This window comes from Hemiscyllium ocellatum, chromosome 1, assembly GCF_020745735.1.
Source record: "Hemiscyllium ocellatum isolate sHemOce1 chromosome 1, sHemOce1.pat.X.cur, whole genome shotgun sequence".
Classification (NCBI taxonomy): domain Eukaryota; kingdom Metazoa; phylum Chordata; class Chondrichthyes; order Orectolobiformes; family Hemiscylliidae; genus Hemiscyllium; species Hemiscyllium ocellatum.
Genome location: NC_083401.1, coordinates 105,960,939 through 105,985,075, shown reverse-complemented (window position 1 = coordinate 105,985,075; position 24,137 = coordinate 105,960,939). Strand labels below are relative to the sequence as shown.

General features: G+C 43.2%; 1 protein-coding gene across 1 annotated transcript in view; it reads left to right on the top strand.

Moving 5' to 3' along the window:
* The first annotated feature begins 456 nt into the window (after positions 1 to 456).
* Positions 457 to 24,137, top strand: part of LOC132815993 (beta-klotho-like) — a 40,664-nt gene continuing 16,983 nt past the window's right edge. The window contains exons 1-2 of the mRNA XM_060825430.1: positions 457 to 1,200; positions 20,065 to 20,566. Of these exons, the coding sequence (XP_060681413.1) occupies positions 457 to 1,200; positions 20,065 to 20,566 (1,246 nt within the window). The remainder of the gene's footprint in view (positions 1,201 to 20,064; positions 20,567 to 24,137) is intronic.

Genomic DNA, 24,137 nt, shown 5'->3' with positions numbered 1-24,137 from the left:
TGCACAAGATGTCAACAGAGATCAGTTCTTGTGGGTGTAGTCAGAGGCTTCAGAGATAATATACAATATATCAACACACCTATCATTTCACAAGCTATGCAATGGGGTTCCATTTGGTTGACAGATCAGTAAATAGATAGACATATAGATAATAATACATTGTCAGTTGCTTACATTACTTGATATGGATGTGTTTTTTTTAATCCAGTATTGTTGTATACCGTATAGATAATGAATTCTGACACGAACCTATCCAATGTGCTGTTTCAGCAGCAGTGTTTAAACAGTCCATAGCTAGAAGTCCAGAAGAAGCTAATCATTGACAGAGATCAGATATAACCACGCACTTAAACTAGTGCTTGGTTCACTTTTAATGGAACCAGACTGTTGTGTTTTAGTGTTGTTTCTAACAAACATGAACTGAACCAGGTGTGTTTTGAAGCCCAGATACACAGGATGTGTGACTGTGGACTCTTCATAGCTCTCCTTTTCCTTTATACTGGAGCAAGTGTTACCGTTCAAGGAGATCCAGGGGCAGGAAAAGTTGTCTGGGAAAGCAAATGGAGTCACAACTATATGAAGAATGGCGAACTTTTCTTGTATGACACTTTTCCTAGAAACTTTATGTGGGGCATTGGAAGTTCTGCGTTTCAGATCGAAGGAGGTTGGAAGAAGGATGGCAAAGGACCTTCTGTCTGGGACCACTTTATCCACACTGAATACTTCAGATCCAACAACGCAACTGCAGATACTTCCAGTAATAGCTATGCATTCTTCGACAAGGACTTGGCTGCTCTCAAAAGCCTGGGAGTCACATTTTATCTCTTCTCAATCTCCTGGCCCAGGCTATTTCCAAATGGAATGGTGGATTCTGTCAATTACAAGGGTTTGCAATACTACAACACATTTATCGACTCCCTGTTAGAGAGAAAAATAATACCCATTGTCACCCTCTACCACTGGGACCTGCCTTTGGCATTGCAAGAGCAGTACGGTGGCTGGACCAGCGAGGCTATGATTCAAATATTTGATGAATATGCTAAATTCTGCTTCCAGGCATATGGGGATCGTGTTAAGTTTTGGATCACAATTTACAATCCTTTCCTAATTGCCTGGCATGGATACAAAACAGGGAAATATCCCCCTGGATTGAAGGAGAACACTGCAGCGATGTATACTGTTGGGCACAACTTGATTAAGGTAAACAAAATTTACATTTACTTGTGTCATTTTTTTGTTAGTATTTTGGAAATTTCCAAATTCTGCAAAATGAATAACGTTACTGAAATTATTGGAGCACTGATTTTCTGTAATTTTAACCTGTTAATGAATCATTAATTATGGAGAATTGCACACATTCTCCTGCTATTTATGAAAACAGAAAGTGCTGGAATTATTCAGCATATCTGCGGAGAGAGAAACAGAATAAACGTTCTGAATCAAATACAATATTTCTTCAGAATACCTTGCAATTTCCAGCAGCGACAGTATTCTTGTTTTTATTCTCCTGCTTTTCACTGAGAAAGGATTTTACCCCAGATGATACTTTGTACTTCTTCACTTGTTGTCATCTTCAATGCTCTCAATAGACTTCAAGTGTATCACTGTTTTTCTCGCTTACTTTATCTTGTGAAGCTCATGTGTATTGCTTTCTCACTTTTAAGGCACTACATAAATTCAAGGAGTTCCTCAACTCAAAGATTGAAACTGCTTACTCCGACTCACCTCTCTCAGACTTTCATGATATTTAGATCACTATATAACCACAAGGTATTTTTTGCTAGATGACCTTACTCCAGACAAATATTAATACTGTGTAAAAAAAATCAAGATTTGTCTTGTGTAACTTCTAAGTTAAATAAGAATTGTGAAGTGAATCCTTCATTATGGTATTTATTATTTGATTTTTAGATCTATCTATGTTTATTTTTCTGAAAGCAGTCATTGGGTTTTTACAGAGTTATAAAGTGTTTTTAAACTGACGTAATTACAGCATGTAGGCCCAACCTTTCTTAAATTAAACCTCATTGAGATATGTAGCCTGGAATCTGTCTGTTTGTAATATGAATGTTCTTTATTCTTTTGGGGGATAAGGGCCTAGACCAGCATTTATTGCCTATCCCTAATTGCCCAGAAGGCTGTTAAGAATCAACCATATTGGCTTGTGTCTGGAGTCACTTGTAGGCCAGACCAGGTATTCATGGCAGATCTCCTCCCCTGAAGGGCACTAGTGAACTAGATTTTGATTACAATTAACAGTGGTTACATAGTTGTCATTAGGCTCAGTTTTAAAATTTTGTTCAAATTTCACCATCAACCATGGCAGAATTTGAACTCATGACCCCAGCATATTACTACAGGACTCTATGATTAGTCCAGTTACCATCACCATTAGCCCAGCCCCTCCCCGATGTCCCAGTTGTCAAATACACACCTTGCAGTAGCCAGAAATAGTTACTACAAATTTGGAATGGAGTTTCTTTACGTAGCACTTCTGTGCATGAAATAGTTCCACGGAGGCTGGTATCCCCTCACCAAGTCACCCTTTTTACTCATGTGCATAGTACATGATATTGACCCAGCTAGCACGTGCCCAGCTCCTAAGAGTGAACAGAACCCCTAATACCCTTGTTTATATTTGACAGCCAGGGCTGTTAACCTGGTCCAATTAGGGAGCTCATATTCTATGAGATCATCCTGGTTGACCTTGTTGCAGTCACTACATTCCTCCTCCTCTAAGGCCTGGAATGTAGGCCCATTCTTTTATCTGTAGCTTCCCCTGAGGCGTTTTTGCACCAGATCCGGTTTGTGTAATCTGCCTCAGATACTGATGGCATAAACCTGACTGCAGCCTGCCTCTTGCACCCAGGGCACCTTGGAAGAAATTGAATCTTTTTCTTCAGGTAGTAACCGCGTTGAGGTTGTGACATCTACCATGTCAATCACATCCTCAGAGGTGTCTTTGATGCTAGGGGGAGGGAGTGGACCCACAGGTTGTGACAGCCTTGCCAGATGTTCTGAGGGGCCAAGTATTTTTTTGCTCTTGCCTCATTTGCAAAATAGCAGCTTTCATGTGGGCAATGTGCTTGTTCAGGACCACCTCTCCTACCCAAACTTTGTACATCACAGTACCTGGACCTCACATCAACCATGTCTCTTACTCATGCAGGGCCATTCCTGTGGTTTCGACACCAAACCTCACCCCCTGAAATAAACTGCCTCGTTTGCTTCAAGGAATCTTGGATCTGGCGCTGACGTACCTGATGCCGTTACACTCTCGGCCCCAAGTCAGGGAAGATCAGGGTTAGCCTGGTGCAGAGTCTTCTCCCCATTATCAAGTCTGCTGGAGCGGTCCCTGTAGTTGCGTGGGGGGTGGCCCTATCATGAGACAGGAACCAGGACAATTTGGTACCAATCAAAGCTGGAGGCTGTTTCCTTAAACCTACCTTAAAATGTTTTACCAGTCTTTCCGTCAGACCATTGGATGATGGATGGGTCCTTACATGCCAAATGTCATTTGACTTTAGAAAATGCTTGAATTGCCTGCCAGTAAATGATGGCCCGTTGTCTGTGACCAACACCCTGGGAGTCCATCTATTGCAAAAGATGCTCGCAACCTTTCAATTGTCATTCCTGTTTGACAAATGAACTCTGTGCACACTCAACCACTTTGAATGGACATCCACAATGACTAAAAACATACAGCCCGTGAAAGGACCAGCACAACCAACATGTAGCCCAGTGCAGGGTTTACCCGACCATTCCCATGAATGTGAGGGAGCTGCTGGCAGTAATTTTTGTCCTTGTTGGCACTCTGGGCACTGCCCCACCAACACGTCCAGTCCTGGCCACCAGACATAACTTTGCACCAACATCTTCATTTTGAAAATCCCTGGATGACCCTGGCGGTATCTGGCAGCAACCTTAGCTCAGGAAAGCACTCTTGCTCCCCAAAGTAATATGCCGTCTTCAACTGTGATCTGGTCTTGTTGTGTCCAGAAAAGTTTCAATTCTGGTTGTGATGGCCCTTTTGCTTCCCCCCAACAACACAAGCTGTTTTAGTTTTGCCAGAACATGACTTTTATTTTGTCTACACTCTGCTATTGTCAGCAGTGACCAGAAAGGTGTCCAGAACGTTTAAAGCCAGAATGGGCTCTTCCACTGGTAGCACTACCGGTGGTCTATCCGCCAGTGGGAGGTAGCTCAAGGCATCCGAGATTGTCACTTGGCCTCCCAGACTGTGTTCCATCTTGTAATTGTACAAGAGCCCTTGTACAGAACAAGAGGCCATTGCTGAATTTGACCTGAAGGTATGGGTGACACGGCCCTGTCCTCTTTAATCAGCCCTAGCAAAGGTTTGTTATCCATTACTATAACAAATTTACATCCATAAAGGTATTGGTGGAACTTTCTCACGCTAAAGATGAATGCCAAATCTTCCTTCTCTATCTGGCCATACTTGTGCTCTGCCTCAGCCAAAATCTGGGAAGCATATGCTATTGGGTGTTCCTCTTACCTGGGATATATTGGGCCAACACTACCTCAATACTGTACAGTGGGACATTTTCAATAGCAAGTGTAGGGATTCCAGGATGGAGACCAGGTTACGTATGAATTTCCCACAATAATTCATCAATCCATGGAAAGACCTAGCTCCAGTGTAGATGTGGAGCCGGGGCACCTTTGATGGCACTCACCTTATCTTCCAACTTGTGTAACCCGGTCTTGTCAACTCTGTAGTCCAAGTAGGTCACTTGGGGTGCCTGGAACACAAAATATTTCCCTGTTAAGGCAGAGCCCCATCTTAGAGAAACTTTTAAGCACTTTGTCCAAATTCTCCAAGTGCTCTTTATTGCTCTTCCTGATTATTAGCACATCATCCAGATAAATGGCAACCTTGTAAACCTTGTAAAATGTACATTATCATCCACTGGAGAATGGCGGAGGCTGATGATATCACAAACAGCAGTCCCGTATATTGGTGCAAACCCTCATGAGTATTAACTGAAACACAGATTGTATAAGATTCACCTGCCTGACCTCATTCCAATCACTACAGTGCAGACTGTATATTCCCTATTTGAAAGTACTCATTCATAATGGGGTATACAGAGAATTTACTCTGGTCCTGTGATTTTGCAGCAGCACAGTAATAAGCTGGGGGAGTGGGAGCTCCTATTCATTTTAAGCTGCTCAGACTCTTTGTCCTGGGATTCTCTTCCCACATTTTCTAGGGTACAATCATTGGCATGTCAAATAGGAGGATGTTCCAATCACCAGACTCTGACCTTCAATGGTCCCAACCAAAAATTGACCAAAGTAGTGACTTATTTTACTTTAAAACATACTGAAATTTACATTTCACATTTTTCAAGTTTTAAAAATATCTACAAGATTGCTGCATCCATGCAGACTTCAGTCTATCTTATTTTTATTAATTGCTGTTTAATATCTGTCACACCTCCAAAACAAAACTGTTTTTCTCTTTATTAATCACGTTTTCGCTTTACTCTGTTCCCCTCCCCCACAAAACTGTTGCAAAACTTTATTACTGGTTGAGAACTTTGCACAAGTGACACTCACCCTCTAACCTTCCTCAATATATCTTATAATGTTCCTTTCTCCATAAAGCATTCCGGCTGCCAACATTTAACATCTTCATTAAATAACAATTAAGGAACATCGAGAATTGGTACATGAGAGAATAAGTCCCAGTACGTGCCATCAATCATGTCAGGAGCAATGGTTTTTGGAGTAGATAACCAAGTCTCATGGACCACATATAACCCAAATTATAATTTGAACATTTATACACCAAGGAGAATTTTATGAAAGGTGATAGGTATGAAAATCCATAGTTGTTCCACGGGGAGACCAACAAAATCACCACAAAATTTCACGCCCCTAGTGTTTGGATTAATGCTTCTCCAAGTCAGTTAATGGTGAATTCTGCTGAATATGGGAACTGAACCATTAGACAAATTTCTCATGGTGGTGTTATCAAAGGACATTAAGGAGAGAAATCATGGGAGGTGATTGATGGCTCTGTACAGTTACAAACACAGTTTTAAGCAGTTGGTGTGAAAAGTTACCTAAACGAGCAATTTAAAAAGGATGAAAAAATCTTTCTTGCTCTCGCTTCAGAGAATGCCAAAATGCTTCTAATCCAATGGATTTTTTTGAAGTGCAAACATGTAAATCTGAAGGCAAAAAGCAGGAAGTCAATTTTAACACAGGAAGACCTCAAATAGTAAACTGAAAGGGAAAATCTCCATTTATCAGGAAACTTAAATAAATGGAAATATTTAGAGACACACAAGGGGCAGCCAATACCTGAGTAGTGAATAAAACAGGTCATGATGTTTCAGATACACAATCTTGGTGAGTCTCCAAATTTTCTCTCTTTGTCCTCTAAATGACAGGAATGGTTATTTAAGCTGTTTAATTCTTGGCAATGGTTGTGGAAGTGCGTGGTAAAATAGGACTGAGTGAGCACAGCTTCATCAAGAGGAATCTGTTAGAATTCTTTGAGGAGGTAATGAGCCAGTTAGGTAAAGGAGAGCAAGTGGACATGATTTATTTGGACTTCCAGAAGGGCTCCCACAACATGCTGCACTGGAGGCTGCTAAAGAAGATAACAGGTGTTAGGGCCAGCAATGACCTGTACAAAGGCTTGGGTTGCACCTGTACTGGAGGGAGACCATTATTTTAATGGGGAGATTTAACTTAGTCTGGCAAGGGGGTGGGACTCTAAGCAGTAGTAAGACAAGAGAGAAGGTAGGTACAGAAATTAAAGGGAACAAATTAAATGTACAAGGCAGGCATGAGCAGGGTAGAGAACGAGGGAAGACTGATGAATTAAATTGCATTTATTTCAATAAATTTGTTATTTCTACATTCATTTGTTTTACTACCATACAATGTAAATTATCAGGTCCAGTGATCTTGCTAGTGTGTAGTCCCCTAAGTTTGCCTAATATGTTTTCTCTAGTAATATTTAAATTCCTCTCTCTCTTTTTCCCCAGCCTTCTATTATTAAGATTCATTTACCAGTTGATAGGCCAAGTAGTGGAGTCATGCAATCTATACTCATGGCTTAGGCAAAGAGACAAAGAATAATATCTTTTTATTTGTTGACAAATCCAGGTGAGAATGAAAGCTGTAAGTAGGTCACAAAGAGGCTGCAAAAAGAGGTTAGATGAATGGGCAACAAAATGGCAGATGAATTGTGGAAATGTGATGTTATTCATTTCTTAAGAATAGAACAGCAGACGTTTTTTAAAAGTGTAAAACTAGTAAATGTTGATGTTCTGAGAGACTTATTTGTCCTTGTTTAGGTAAAAGTAACGTTAGCTTGCAGATACAGGAGGCAATGATGAAGGCAAATGATGTGTTGGCCCTTAATGTAAAGGGAATAGAATAGCATTCATGATAAAACAATGATAGCTAAGTCAGGCTAGCATACGATGAAGAGAGAATTTGCAGGTGATAATGCTCCCACGATATTGCTGCTTTTGCTATACTCAATGTTAGAGGCCACAGGAGAAGGAGATACTGTTGAAGTAAACTTGATGACTTGCTTGTTGCAGTGCAACTTATAGATTGCACATACTGCAAACAGACTGAACTGGTGATGAAAATGAAGTCCAGTGTAGTGGCAATCACCAAACAAATTGTTCATTACTAGATCATGTTTGAGTTCTTTCAGTATATTGTATGGTCATACTCATCCAAGAAAGTGCTGAGTAGTCCATCAAACTTCTGCCTTGAGCCTGGTGGCTAGCTGAGAGGCTTTGAAGGCCAAGCAGTGAGCCACACACCACAGAGTAGCCATGTTACTGTTGGAACTGATCCAGTTCAATTTCAGGTAAATGGAGATCCTCAGGATGTTTACAGTGGAGGATTTAGCTACAATTGCACCTGCATTGAAGGGGGTTATGCAATAGAATGTAAAATTGAGCTGCCTGCAAAACGTGAGGTAAATATAATCTTGATCATTTTCTGCAGGCATTAAGGTTAAAATTGCATCCATCCTGTTCTCCAGGTTGCAATTAGTCCATGTGGACAATCAGCTGTGATCAGCTCCAGTCAAGATTAGAGTGGTGCTGGAAAAGCACAGCAGGTCAGGCAGCATCCAAGGAGCAGGAAAATCGACCTCTCAGGCAAAAGCCCTTCATCAGGAAAGTAGCTCCAATCAATTTACCTGGAGCTGTACCCACCACTGCCTCCTGAGCACTGCCCACCCTCAAGTGAATCAGTACTACAGTATCTGATACACAAAAGTACTACTACTTTTTTAATTTTAACAATATTTTGAACTTAACCATATTCCCACCACCACAGCTATGGAGAAGCTAATGTCCTCAGCTTATATGCTGCTGTCAAAACACTGCTATAAATAGATGGAAAGTACAAATGTTTTTGTTCAAAATTCAAATGGAGGAACAGACATAAGAATAGTTGTTAACATGCTGTGCCATCACATGTAGTATGCTTCATCTAACCTTATATTTTTCATTCCCATCACAAGCAGTAATCATGCAGTAAATGTTGGGTGGGAAAGAAGGTTATTGAGGAAGGTTTGTCCCAGAAACAAAGGTTGTTGAGGAAGGTTTGTCTACTGAGTCAGTATGGGTGGAAGTTAGGAACAGCAAGGGAACAGCCACCTCATTGGGGGTTTCCTACAGACCTCCCAATAGCAGTAGAGAGATTAAAGAACTCATAGGCAGGTAGATTCTGGAAAACTGCAGAAGTAGCAGGGTTGTTGTTATGGGTGATTTCAACTTTCTCTATCGACTGGAACCTCCTTAGTGCAGATGGTTTGGATGGAGCCGTTTTTGTCAGGTGTGCTCAGGAGAGTTTCCTTACTCAGTATGTAGACAGACCGACAAGGGAAGAGGCCATTTTAATTTTGGTGCTCGGCAATGAGCCAGGCACAGATGTCAGATCTCATGATGGGAGAACACCTTGGTGACAGTGATTACAACTGCCTCACATTTACCATAGACTTGGAGAGGGAAAGGAATAATTACCGAGGGACGATATTTAATTGGGGAAATGGAAAGTATGACGCTATCAGACAGGAGGTGGGAAGTACAGACTGGGAGCGATTGTTCCACAGAAAGGGCACAGCAAACATGTGGAGACTGTTTAAGGAGCAGTTATTGTGAGTGATGCATGAATTTGTTCTTCTGAGACAGTTAAGAAGGGGTAAGATTAAGGAACCTTAGATAACAAGAACAGAGGAGCTTCTCGTCAAAAGGAAGAAGGCAGCTTACGGAAGGCGGAGGAGGCAAGGATCTAGCACAACTTTAGAGGATTACAGGCTTGATAGAAAGGAGCTCAGAAATGGACTGAGGAAAGCCAAGAGGGGGCACAAAAAAGGCTTGGCAAGAAGGATTAGGGAGAACCCAAAGGCATTTTACTCATACGTGAAGAATAAGAGAATGATTAGGGTGAAGTAGGGCCGGTAGGGATAGCGTGGAGTCTGAATGGATAGGGGAAGCCCTAAATTAGTTTTTTTTGATTAGATCACTTACAGTATGGAAACAGGCCCTTTAGCCCAACAAGTCCATGCCAACCCACTGAAGCACAACCCACCCAGACCCATTCCCCTACAGTTACCCCTTCACCTAATATTATGAGGCAATGTAGCATGGCCAATTCACCTAACCTGCACATTTTTGGACTGTGGGAGGAAACTGAAGGAAACCCATGCAGACACGGGGAGAATGTGCAAACTCCACATAGACAGTTGCCTGAGGCAGGAATTGAACCCAGGTCTCTGGCACTGTGAGGTAGCAGTGCTAACCACTGTGCCAGCATGCCTCCCTGTTTTTTGCTTCAGTTTTCACCAAGAAAAGGGACTTTGTTGTGAATGAGAACTTTGAGAAGCTGGGATACGGTCTTGACCAGATCAAGATTGATGAAGTTCAAGTGCTGGAAATTTTGTCAAACTTAAAGATTGATAAGTCCCCAGGGCCAGACCAGACTTATCCTAGGCTGCTGTGGGAAGTGAGAAAGGAGGTTGCTAAGCCACTGGCGAAGGTCTTTGCCTCCTCACTCTTAATGAGAGTCGTACCACAGGATTGAAAGGGGGTGAATGTTGTTCCTCTTTTCAAGAAGGGTAATAGGGAAATCCCTGGCAATTACAGACCAGTCAGTCTTACATCTGTGGTCAGAAAAGTTTTAGATAGAATTCTGAGGGATAGGATTTATGACTATTTGGAAAAGCATGGTAGGCTCATTCATAAAGTCAGGAAGTATGGAATACAGGGAGATTTAGCTATCTGGATTCTGAATTCGTTGACTGTCAGAAGGCAGAAGGTGGTTGTAGATGGAAAATATTCTGCCTGGAGGTCAGTGTTGAGTGGGGTCCCACAGGGCTCTGTTGTAGGGCCTCTGCTCTTTGTAGTTTTTATAAGTGACTTGGATGAGGAGGTTGAGAGGTGGGTTAGTAAATTTACAGATGACACAAAGGTTGGAAGTGCTATTGATAGTATTGAGGGCTATTGCAGGCTGCAGCGTGACATAGACAGGATGTAGAGCTGGGCTGAGAAATGGCAAATGGAGTTCAATCTGAATAAATGCAAAGTGATGCATTTTGAAAGGTTGAACTTGAATGCTGAATATAGGATTAAAGACAGGATTCTTGGCAGTGTGGAGGAACAGAGGGATCTAGGTGTACAAGTATATAGATCCCTCAAAGTTGCCACCAAGTGGATAGGATTGTTAAGAAAGCATATGGTATTTTGGCTTTCATTAACAGGGGGATTGAGTTTAAGAGCTGCAATGTTTTGCTACAGCTCTACAAGTCCCTGGTGAGACCACACTTGGAATATTGTGTCTGGTTCTGGTCGCCCTTCGATAGGAAAGTTATAGAGGCTTTGGAGAGGGTGCAAAGAAGGCTTACCAGAATGCTGCCTGGACAGGAGGGCTTGCCTTATGAAGAGAGGTTGACTAAGCTCAGACTTTTCTCTGTGGAGAGAAGAAGGAAGAGAGGTCACCTGATCGAGGCATACAAGATAATGAGAAGAGTGGAGGTAAAAGCAATGACTGCAGATGCTGGAAACCAGATTCTGGATCAGTGGTGCTGGGAGAGCACAGCAGTTCAGGCAGCATCGAAAGTGCAGCAAAATCGACATTTCAGGCAAAAGCCCTTAGAGCCAGAGGCCTTTCCTCGGGGCAGGATTGACTGGCACGAGGGGTCACAGTTTTAAGATAGAGGGGACGTCTGTGGAAGGTTCTTTACGCAGAGAATTGTGAATGCATAGAATGCACTGCCAGCGGTGGTGGTGGAAGCAGAGTCATTCGGGACATTTAAGAGACTTCTGGACATGCACGTGGATAACAGTGAATTGAGGGGTGCGCAGGTTAAGTTATTTTATTTTACATTAGGATTAATGCTCGGCACAACATCGTGGGCCAAAGGGCCTGTTCTGTGCTGTACTTTTCTATGTTCTATGTTCTAAGCGTTTATGGAAAAAAACCCGACACACTTCTGTTGTATGTAGGAGGGGTTTGGAGGGATATGGGCCAGGTGCTGGCAAGTGGGACTAGATTAGGTTGGGATATCAGGTCAGTATGGACGAGTTGGATTGAAGGGTCTGTTTCCATGGTGTACATCTCTATGACTCAATGTAACTGCAGATACTTTCACCTTCCACTAAACTGAACTGTGTGTAATATTAACTGCTTAGTTTCAGTTTAAGTGCAGCACCACCTAGTGGTCAATCCTGAGAAAATACCAATCACCTGGGCAGAAATACAGCATTTCTGAAACAGAACCAGAGATGATACTGCACAGGAGGAGGCCACTCGGCCCATCTTGACCATGCTGACCCAAAGACACCCAGATGCCCTTTCTAATTCCAGCTTCCTGCAGCTTATAACACTTAATATGTGGATTCAGCTAATTTTAAAAGAATTCAGAGTGTCTGTCTCCACTACCAACTCAGGCAGTTAACTCTAGACACCCACCACTCTCTGTGTAAGAAAGTATTTCCTCATGTCCCCTCTATTCCTACTGCCACTTAGCTTGAATCTTGAATCCCCAGGCTTTTGAACTCTCTGCCAAGGTAAACAGGCTCCTCCTGTCTGCTCTAAGCCCACCCCTCACAATTTTGTATCCCATGATCCTGTCATCCCTTAGCCTTTTCTTTTCCAAGGAAAACAACCTCGACCTCTCCAATTATTCCTTGTAGCTACAATTTTTCACTCCTGGCTACATTCCAGTAAATCTTCTGTGCACTCTCTTCAGAGCAATTATGTCCTTCTTGTAATTTGGTGACCAGAACTGCATACAATATTCCAACTGTGGCCTCATCAGTATCTTATACAAATTCATCATTATATCCCTATTTTTATATTCTGTATCTCTGCCAGTGAAGAAGAGCATTTCGTATTCCTTCTTTACAACTTATTTATCTATACCATTACCTTTGGAGACCTGTGTACTTGCACACCAAGATCTCTCACTTCATCTACCCATCTCAGTAGATTCCTGTTTATTGTGTATTCCCTCTTACTGTTTGATCTCCCTTAATGCATTACTTCACATTTATCAGAATTGAATTCCATTTGCCCCTTTCCTGTACTCTCCCCTAACTCATCTATATCAGTTTGGAACCAACAGCTATCCTCTACACTGTCCAATAAATGGCCAATTTTTATGTCATCTGCAAATTTCCCATTTGCTCCCACCATGTTCAAGTCCAAATTGTTAACGTGTAAACAATACCAAGCTCTACAGACGCCACTTGAAACAACTTTCCATTACATGGGCAGCCATCAAACATTGCCCTTTGTTACCTGTTACTAAGCCAACTTTGTATCCAATTTGACACATTACCCTGTATCCCATGGGCTTTTACATTTTGATCAGTCCATCATGTGGGACTTTGTGAAATGCCTTCTAAAGTTCATTTAGATGACATCCACTGCACTACGCTCATTGATCCTCCTTGTCACTTTCTCAAAGAATTCAAACAAATTTGTAAGGCATGATTCCATTAATAAAACAATACTGACTATTCCTGACTAGTCCATGTCTTTCGAAGTGGCAGTTTATTCGATCTCTCAGGATTGATACTAACAATTTGGCCACAACTGAAGTAAGACTAACTGGCCTATAATTGTTTGGCATTTCTTTTGTACTCTTTTTAAACAATGAAACTGCATTTGTATTCCTCCAGTCCTTCAGCACCTCACCTGTCTAGTGAAGATTGAAAAATAATCCTCAGAGCACCTGCTATTTCCTCCTGTACCTCCTTCAACGTCCTTGGGAATAATCCATCCGGCCCTGGTGACTTATCTACTTTCAAGGATTCCAACTCCTCTAAGACTTCCTCTCTTGTTCTGATTATTTTGCCCAATATTTCACACTGCTCCCTTTCCTTTGTGAATACAGAGTCAAAAAAATCATAACATTTTTCATACGTCCTCCTCACTTTCGCACAACTTCCCTTCTTCATCTCTGATAGGTCCCACTTTTACATTAACTATCCTTTTGCTTTTTATATATTGGTAAAACATCTTTGTGTTTTTGTTTATGTTGCTTGCTAATATTTTTTCATGTCCTCTCTTCAATTTCCTTATTTCGTTTTTTTAATTTGATCCATGAGAAACCTCAATTATCCGGCATTCGATTATCTGAATATTGGATTATCCAGCAAGATCGCAAGGTCCCGATGCTTGGCTAAACAATGTGATGTGGCATTCGATTAACCAAACGAAATACTCCCTGCCCGTGTCCTTTGGATAATCGAGGTTCCTTTGTACTTTCTATAGTCCGCTAAAACTTATCTGTGGTGTTGAGATTTTTGTGACTATCATAAGCTTTCCTTTTCTATTTAATTTTCCCCTGTATTTTTCTAGACAACTATGGTGGTCTGGATTTGGCAGTACCATTCTTATTTTCGGAGGGGACATGTCTGCTTTGTGTTTCCCCCCCACCCCCCAAGGATCTCACTTTTTAGTGCCTCCCACTGGTTCGCCATTGATTTATCCTTCAGCAGCCCTGTCCAGTCCACCTCAACCAAATCACTTCGCAGTTTTGTAAAATTTGCCTTCTGCCAGTTTAAAACTTTAAAACTTTTACTCCTGATTTATCTTTATCCTTTTCTACAATAGTACTAAATCTAACCAAATCCCCGATATGGCCGCCCACTGTCACTTTACCCACTTGCTCAGCTTCATTTCCCAAAACTAAATCCAGAATTCCACCTCCTCTCGTTGATCTTGTCACATATTGTTTAAAAACAAAATTCCTCGGCACACAACATGAATTTTTCACCCTCAATGCCCCTTATTTTGTTTAAAACCTATTTGATATTGGGATGGTTAAAGTCTCCTACTATTATTGCTCTTTTATTCCTATAGGCAGGAATTTGTCTACATCTATCTTCTTTTAACTCCCTCCTACTATTTGGGGATCTGCTGTATACTGTCAGTAGTGCGACTGCCCCTTTTTTAACTCCTAAGCTCAATCCATAAACTTCATTCATTAAGACATTTAGTACACCTTCACTCCTCAGAACTGTCATTGATTCTTTAACCAATACTGCTACTCACACCACCCTCTAACCTGCCTGAAAATTCTATACCCAGGGATATCAAGCTGCCAGTTTTCCCCTCTTTTAGCCTTTTGCTATCCATTACAGCAACGTTGTTGCTATGTATCTGTCTGTGCCCTTAGTTTATCTGCCGTGTTTGCAATACTCTTTGCACTGAAGTTCTGCAAACTTTGTTTTAACCAGCATCTTATCAACTGGCACTCTTGATAAGCCAGCAAAAACCATATTCCTCAAATACAGAAATCTACTCTGGTGCCTATGCATACCATAGTCACTGGCTGTTCACTCTCCCGATCCAGAATGTCCTGCAGTTGCTCTGTGATGTCCTTACCCTGGCACCTGAGAGACAACATACCATCCTGGATTCACATCTGTGGCCATAGAAGCACCTATCTGTACTCTTTACTGTTGAATCCTCTATTTTTATAGCCTTGCCACTCATTTTCCTCCCATTCTGTGCATCATAGCCACCCGTGGTGCCATGAACTTGGCAGATGCTGCTTTCCCCAAGTGGCCAGCCTCCTCCAACGCTATCCAAAGTGGTATATCCATTTGAGACCACAGGGGACTTCTGCACTTCCTTTTGGAGCTTTTTACTTTGTCTGATGGTCTCCCATTCCCTTTCTACCTGTGTAATCCTCACCCATGATGTGACCACCTACTAAGTAGGTGACTGCCCACTAAAACATTCTCAACATTGCGGACGCTTCACAGTGAATCCACCTGAAGTTCCTGCTCTGAAAAGTCAGTAGCTGCAGCTGGATACACGGGAAGTGTTCCTTATTTTGTACATTGCATAACAGGAGCAACCACAGGTCTGGGGTCTGCTGTTATGACTTCTCTCTAGATTAAGCTAGTTAATCCCTTTAAGAAAATTTAATTAAGTGAAGGACCTTCCTTTGTTTCAAATACTTGTATTATAATTGAAAGTCACTACCTTTATTCAAGATAATATATAATGTTTTTAAAACTGTAAGAAAATGCTCTGCACGTATCACTTACCAACGGGACTATGTCACTTTCTGAACTGCCCAGGCTCAGACTGAGAACCACGCTGTCTTTCAGCATTACTTACTCCACATCTCACCAACTCCCTGCTTTCACCCAAGTCCAAAGCACTCTCATTTAGACAAGCAACACTCACAATGCAGCACAGAAAATGTCATTCCTAAAAGTCTCATTGCAAAGTGTAACTCAAGATTCACACAGTGGCTGATAATTTTGCTTTCTGAAAAACGTTGTGATACAGTGGAAATGTAACTAATCTAGTAATCTGGTGGCCCAGGTTCTAGTGTCCTGGGTTCAAATCCTATCACAGCAGCTGGTGGAATTGAAATTCCAATTAATATAAAAGCTGGAACTGAAAGCTGGCTTCATTAATAGTGATCATAGTTTATCTACAGTTGTTTTCAAAATCCATCTGGTTCACTAATGTCATTTTGGGAAGGAAACTGCTATCGTTACTTGGTCTGTTCCACATTTGACTCCCAACCTACAATAGTGGTTGAATCTGAAGTGCTCTCTGGACAATTAGGGATGGGCGGTAAATGCTGGCCTAACCGGGATGCCAATATCCTGTGAATGAATAATAAAAAAAGTTTGTCTTACATTCCTCACAAGTTCCTACTTTCTCCCTCCATCTGTTACACACTCTATCTCTCTCTCCCTCCCTCACACTCTTTCTCTTCCTCACACACTCTCTCTCCTTACTCCTCCCCTACATACATACAAACTTTCTCTCTGTTTGCCTCACTCATTGACTGACCCACTCCCTCACTCACCCACTGCCCCTTGCCCTATGAGGTTTGAATGTTATTGATGCACTTTCACTCTGCCCTGTCTCATGCTGGTGCTTCCCCTAGTGTCAGAGGCAGTTGCTGCTGCTGTTGGTTTGCCGTGTCCTCCCAGGCTCGAGCTGCTGTTGCGTGCTCCTTAAGTGGGCGACAGAAATGGAGCAGCTTTGTTGGGTGGGAGAGAGGATGCACTCTGCAGAATTTGAAGAGAAACCACACTGTTGCTCGACAATCGCAGACTGTTTCTCTCTGATAAATGTATCAACAGCAAATATAGAGAGAAAATTCCTCTTCAAAGAATGATACAATCCTGTTTTAAAAGCCATGATTGAATGTTTCTCCAACCCACTGTCAGGCATTGTCCAGATCCTAACTTCTCACTGCTGACAAAAAACTTTCTTCATGTCGCCGCTGCTGCTTTTGCAAATCGCTTTACATTGGCTTCCTCCATGTCTCGTTCCTCCCATTTTAGATGGTGTTTCTCCCTATTAACTCACACAACCACCTGATGAAGGAGCGGTGCTTCGAAAGCAAGCGCTTCCAAATAAACCTGTTGGACTATAACCTGGTGTGTGATTTTTAACTCAATCAAATTTCTTTTTTTCCCCTTTTCTGCAATGAGGACAGTGCCAACTTTCCCAATCTATCTACAGGACTGAAGTTCCTCATCTTTAACTCTCATTAATCTTTTCTGCATTCTAATGTCTTCACAATTATACAATCATCAGTGTAGGTTTCTGGAGTTGATATCAGTCTATAGTGTAAAAAATGAGGTCTGCAGATGCTGGAGATCACAGCTGAAAATGTGTTGCTGGTCAAAGCACAGCAGGCCAGGCAGCATCTCAGGAATAGAGAATTCGACGTTTCGAGCATAAGCCCTTCATCAGGAATGAGAGAGAGTAGCCAAGCAGGCTAAGATAAAAGGTAGGGAGGAGGGACTTGGGGGAGGGGGGATGGAGGTGGGATAGGTGGAAGGAGGTCAAGGTGAGGGTGATAGGTCGGAATGGGGTGGGTGCGGAGAGGTCAGGAAGAAGATTGCAGGTTAGGAGGGCGGTGCTGAGTTGAGGGAACTGACTGAGACAAGGTGGGGGGAGGGGAAATGAGGAAACTGGAGAAATCTGAATTCATACCTTGTGGTTGGAGGGTTCCCAGGCGGAAGATGAGGCGCTCCTCCTCCAGCCGTCGTGTTGTTATGTTCTGCCGGTGGAGGAGTCCAAGGACCTGCATGTCCTCGGTGGAGTGGGAGGGAGAGTTAAAGTGTTGAGCCATGGGGTGGTTGGGTTGGTTGGTCCGGGCGGCCCAGAGGTGTTCTCTGAAGCGTTCCGCAAGTAAGCGGCCTGTCTCCCCAAGCCGACCCATTGTCTCAGCCTGCTCCTGGCCCACCGAACTCATCTCCCAATACCTCGACATGGTCCTGTCCCCTTTAGTCCAAGAACTCCCCACCTACGTTCGGGACACCACCCACGCCCTCCACCTCCTCCAGGATTTTCGCTTCCCCGGTCCCCAACGCCTTATTTTCACTATGGACATCCAGTCCCTGTACACCTCCATCCCCCATCACGAAGGACTCAAAGCCCTCCGCTTCTTCCTTTCCCGCCGCACCAACCAGTACCCTTCCACTGACACCCTCCTTCGACTGACTGAACTGGTCCTCACCCTGAATAACTTCTCTTTTCAATCCTCCCACTTCCTCCAAACTAAAGGAGTTGCCTTGGGCACCTGCATGGGCCCCAGCTATGCCTGCCTCTTCGTAGGATATGTGGAACAGTCCATCTTCCGCAACTACACTGGCACCACCCCCCACCTTTTCCTCCGCTACATCGATGACTGTATCGGCGCTGCCTCGTGCTCCCACGAGGAAGTTGAACAGTTCATCAACTTTACCAACACCTTCCATCCTGACCTTAAATTCACCTGGACTGTCTCAGACTCCTCCCTCCCCTTCCTAGACCTTTCCATCTCTATCTCGGGCAACCGACTCAACACAGACATCTACTATAAACCGACTGACTCCCACAGCTACCTGGACTACACCTCCTCCCACCCTGCCCCCTGCAAAAACTCCATCCCATATTCCCAATTCCTTCGTCTCCGCCGCATCTGCTCCCAGGAGGACCAGTTCCAACACCGCACAGCCCAGATGGCCTCCTTCTTCAAGGACCGCAGATTCCCCCCAGACGTGATTGACGATGCCCTCCACCGCATCTCCTCCACTTCCCGCTCCTCCGCCCTTGAGCCCCGCTCCTCCAACCGCCACCAAGACAGAACCCCACTGGTTCTCACCTACCATCCCACCAACCTCCGCATGCAACGTATCATCCGCCGTCATTTCCGCCACCTCCAAACGGACCCCACCACCAAGGATATATTTCCCTCCCCTCCCCTATCAGCGTTCCGCAAGGACCACTCCTTTTGTGACTCCCTCGTCAGATCCACACCCCCCACCAACCCAACCTCCACCCCCGCACTTTCCCCTGCAACCGCAGGAAATGTAAAACTTGCGCCCACACCTCCACACTCACTTCCCTCCAAGGCCCCAAGGGATCCTTCCATATCCGCCACAAGTTCACCTGTACCTCCACACACATCATCTATTGCATCCGCTGCACCCAATGTGGCCTCCTCTATATTGGGGAGACAGGCCGCTTACTTGTGGAACGCTTCAGAGAACACCTCTGGGCCGCCTGGACCAACCAACCCAACCACCCCGTGGCTCAACACTTTAACTCTCCCTCCCACTCCACCGAGGACATGCAGGTCCTTGGACTCCTCCACCGGCAGAACATAACAACACGACAGCTGGAGGAGGAGCGCCTCATCTTCCGCCTGGGAACCCTCCAACCACAAGGTATGAATTCAGATTTCTCCAGTTTCCTCATTTCCCCTCCCCCCACCTTGTCTCAGTCGGATCCCTCAACTCAGCACCGCCCTCCTAACCTGCAATCTCCTTCCTGACCTCTCCGCCCCCACCCCACTCCGGCCTATCACCCTCACCTTGACCTCCTTCCACCTATCCCACCTCCATCCCCCCTCCCCCAAGTCCCTCCTCCCTACCTTTTATCTTAGCCTGCTTGGCTACTCTCTCTCATTCCTGATGAAGGGCTTATGCTCGAAACGTCGAATTCCCTATTCCTGAGATGCTGCCTGGCCTGCTGTGCTTTGACCAGCAACGCATCAGTCTATAGTGACATATATCAGTTACAGCAAAATATGCTGCCCTAAAGAATAGTCACAATGTCATATATTTAAAAGAATTGGAAGCATAGTTAACGTTTCCAGTCAGTGACCCGTCTTCAGAACTGGAAATATGAATTTGGAGTTGCCAGCGTTGGACTGGGGTGTACAAGGTTAAAAATCACACAACATCAGGTTATAGTCCAACAGGTTGAATTGGCAGCACTAGCTTTCGGAGCACCGCTCCTGATGAAGGAGCAGCACTCCAAAAGCTAGTGTTTCTAATTAAACCTGTTGGACTATAACCTGGTGTGTGATTTTTAACTTTGAAAATCTGAAGAACGGTTATTGGACTAGAAATTTTAACTGTTTCTGGTCAACAGATACTGCAAGACCTGCTGAGTTTCTCCAGCAATTTCTGTTTTTTGTTTCAGACTTACAGCACCAGCAATTCTTTGTTTTATTTAAAAGTAGTGTTGATTCTCTGGTCTGATTTGCTATCATTGATTTTATTTGTCTGACAGGCACATGCAACAGTCTGGCACACTTATGACAGGCAATTTCGCAAGTTGCAGAAAGGCTTTGTGTCCATGGTATTGGGCTCCCACTGGCTTGAACCAAAGAATAGCAACTTCAACTATAAGAGTTTCCAGACGTCCATGGACCTTGTATTAGGATGGTTTGCTAAACCAATCTTTGTGGACGGTGACTACCCTGACAGCTTGAAAATGCAAGTCACATCTTTGCCTACATTTACTGAAAAAGAAAAGAGCTTCATTAATGGAACAGCAGATTTCTTTGCATTTTCTTTTGGTCCAAATATCTTTCGGTCACTGCCAGACAGTCTCAAACTTAAAAATCGTGAATCTCTCCATCTTGGGCGGGTCCTGAAATGGATAAAGTTGGAATACAACAGTCCTAAGATCTTAATTGCTGAGAATGGATGGTTTTCTAATAGCTATGTTAAAACAGAAGATACAATTATTATTTATCTTATGAAAAAATTCATAAATGAGTTATTAAAAGGTGAGTATATCTTGCTGTGTTAACATTTATACTCTGTGTATCCATTAGTCTACAGACTACCTTATTATTTTACTCTATTTTAATTAATGATCAAAGTGAAATTATAATGTTAATCCTGTAAAAAAAAAGTTACATTTTTGTTATGGAACAGGATTGAAATATTACTTAAACTTTTACACATAGGTCTTCATAGAATGTTCCCAGTTTACATTGTGTGCAAAATTGGGAGCAGAAGATGTCATGAGTTTTGCAGTGAATTAGTGTGTTATCCTTTGACTTTGGGTTCAAAACTGTACCAGAGTTTTTCTTTTATTTTTTAATGGGATGTTGGCATCCCAGTAAAGCCAGAATCTATTACCCATTCCTAATCGTCCTGGAGGAGATGGTGGTGTGCTGCCTTAATGAACCATTGCAGTGCTTGGTGTGTAGGGACTGCCACAGTGGTCTTAGGAAGCAACTACCAGCATTTACATCCAATTAATGATGATATATTTCCAAGACATGATGGTGGAGAATTTGCAAGTGTTGGTGTTCCCATATACCTGCTGGCCTTGTCCATCTATGCAGTACAGTTCCAGGTTTGTATGGGGCTGTCAAAGTACCCTTGGTTAGTTGGTACAAAGCACTTTTTAAATACTTTATATATTGCTGGCACTTTGCCTCAGCAGTGACAGTGTGACTGTTAAAGGTGATGAATAGATTATCTGTCTGGTTGTCTTAGATCATATTGGTATCTTATTGTCAGAGTTGCACTCATCCAAGCAAGTGGAAAGTATTCCATCACTGATTTGGATCTTGTAGATGGTTGACAGGGTTTGGGGAGTCAGGAGGTGATGACTCACTGCACAATTCCTAGCCTTTAATCTGTGCTTATAGCCACAACACTCAAAAGATTGGCCCAGTTCAATGGTGGTACCCAGGATTTTGATAGTGGGTAATTTAGTGATGGTAATGCTTTGAATATCAAGAGGTGGCATTTGAATTCTCTCTTTTTACAGATGGTCATTGCCCAGCACTTGTGTGGCACAAATGTTACTTGCTACTTGTCAGTCCAAGGTCTTGCTGTAGATAGACACAACTCTTCCAGTATCTGAGATTCATGAATGGTGCTGAATGTTGCGCAATCATTGGCAAACATATCCACTTCTAACCTTCTGATGAAGGTACAATTATTGAGGAAGCAACTAAAGATGATTGGGCCTAGGACCTGGGAGGTGATTAACTTCCAACAACTACATCTGTCTTCCTTTGAGCTAGGTATGACTCCAACCAGAGGAGAATTTTCCCCTTGACCTCCATTGATCCCAGTTTTGCGAGGACTCCTTCATGCCACTTTTGGTCTTGAGTTCAGCTCTTTTGTCACATTTGGATCAAGGCTGCAATGAAGTCAGGAGCTGAGTGGCCCTGGTGAGCAGGTTATTCCTGAGCAAGTGCTGATGGTCACAGCATTAATGCTGCCTTCCTTCACTGTTCACCTCTGCTTCTTTCCACTGCACAGTCTGTTAAAAAAAAACAGAATTACCTTAAGCCACTTCATAATGGTCAGTGGCCCACTTCAAACGAAGCATTATATTTATCAGGTTCCCTGGGAGATGCATAACAGACTGTTACGATAGGGATTGCTGAATGTGGGATGCTCTTCTAAGATTGGAGAAAACGCCATTGCACCAGCAGTCCAGTCCAACAGAGTGGGAGAGAATGCTGTCTGTTCTAGACTGGTGTATTGAGAAATATCAGAGACACAAGGATTGTGAGCAGACATAAGTCATTCCTCCTACTGAGCCCAGTCCATCTTTCAGTAAGGCGACAGCTGATCTATTTGTTAAGTGATCTTAACTCCACTTTCCTGCCTGCTGTCCCCCTCCACAGCCCGTGACTCCCTTATCAATCGAACATCTACCTAACTGAGCCTTGGATATTATTCAATACTACATCATCACCCAGTTTCTCTATTACCCACTGCCGCACTCATCTAAGCTCACTTACTATCACCCACTCTCATTCCATCACTCACTCCCCACCCTATCACCCCAATTCCTACTCTCACCATTATCCTCTCCCCATTCTCACAATCACTCAATATCACCTATTTCCAAAATAATTTAGAAAAAAGGAACAAGAATAGACCATTAACCCCTTTGAGCCTGCTCCACTTTTGGTTATGGTCATGGCTTATCATCCAACTCTGTACTCTGTTCCCACTTTCGCCTCATCCCCTTTGATTCCTCTAGCTGACTCCATATCCTTAGCCTGTGATTCCTGGTCCTGGGCTACATTTTGTTATCAGTTCCCACTCTCACTATCATCCACTGCCCAATTTCTCTATTGCTCACTTAGTATTACCCACTCTCCCTTCTCACAATCGTTACTTACTATTACCCACGCAGCTTTTTTTTGGGAAATCTACAATAGTGAGTAGAGTAGGTTCTTTTGATAATAATTTTTTTATTGAGATCTGACTCTTGATTAAACTTTAAAAATATAAAACACAGGTACTAAGTTAGCATGGAGAAGTGCTTTTAGAGCAATAAGATTGGGCTATTTTCTGGGTCTGTAGATTGTTAAGGTGCAATGTTGGCCTTTAGTAGATTGATGTGCTCTTCCTGTCAGATATGGGAGATTAGGGAGGTATTCCATGTTGGTGATGATTATGTCTGCAGGAAGTGTGCTTGATTGCAAATTCTATTGGATCACATGGATCAGTTGGAGTAGCAGTTAGAGGTGAGGAATTTACAGGAGCCAGGGCATGTGATGGAATGGCAGTTGCAGCAAGGGAAATAACCTCAAGATAGAGTCAGGTAGATGAGTGACCTTCAGGAAAGGTAGGAGAGGGAGGCAGGAAGGGCAGGAGTCTCCTGTGGCTATCCCCATCTCAAACAAGTGTGCTATTTTAGAAAATGTAGGGGTGATGGACTCTCAAGGGAATGTAGCACTGACAGCCAGGTTTCTGGTACCGAGCCTGGCTCTAATGTAATGAGGGGTATGCCAAGTTCCAAGCGATCAATTGTGATAGGGGACAGTCTCGTCAGAGGCACAGACAGATGATCCTGAAGCTGATAGTGAGACATCAGAACAATAGACAAAAGACAATAGACAATAGGTGCAGGTGTAGGCCATTCTGCCCTTCGAGCCTGCACCACTATTCAATATGATCATGGCTGATCATCCTCAATCAGTATCCTGTTCCTGCCTTATATCCATAACCCTTGATTCCACTATCCTTGAGAGCTCTATCCAACTCTTTCTTAAATGAATCCAGAGACTTGGGCCTCCATGGCCTTCTGGGGCAGAGCATTCCACACAGCCACCACTCTCTGGGTGAAGAAGTTTCTCCTCATCTCTGTCCTAAATGGTCTCTCCCTTTTTTTTAAGCTGTGTCCTCTGGTTTGGCACTCACCAATCAGCGGAAACATGCCTCCAGAGGGTCCAATACTTTAATAATCTTATATGTCTCAATCAGATCCCCTCTCAGTCTTCTAAACTCAAGGGTATACAAGCCCAGTTGCTCCAGTCTTTCAGCGTAAGGTAGTCCCACCATTCCAGGAATTGACCTCTTGAACCTACGCTGCAC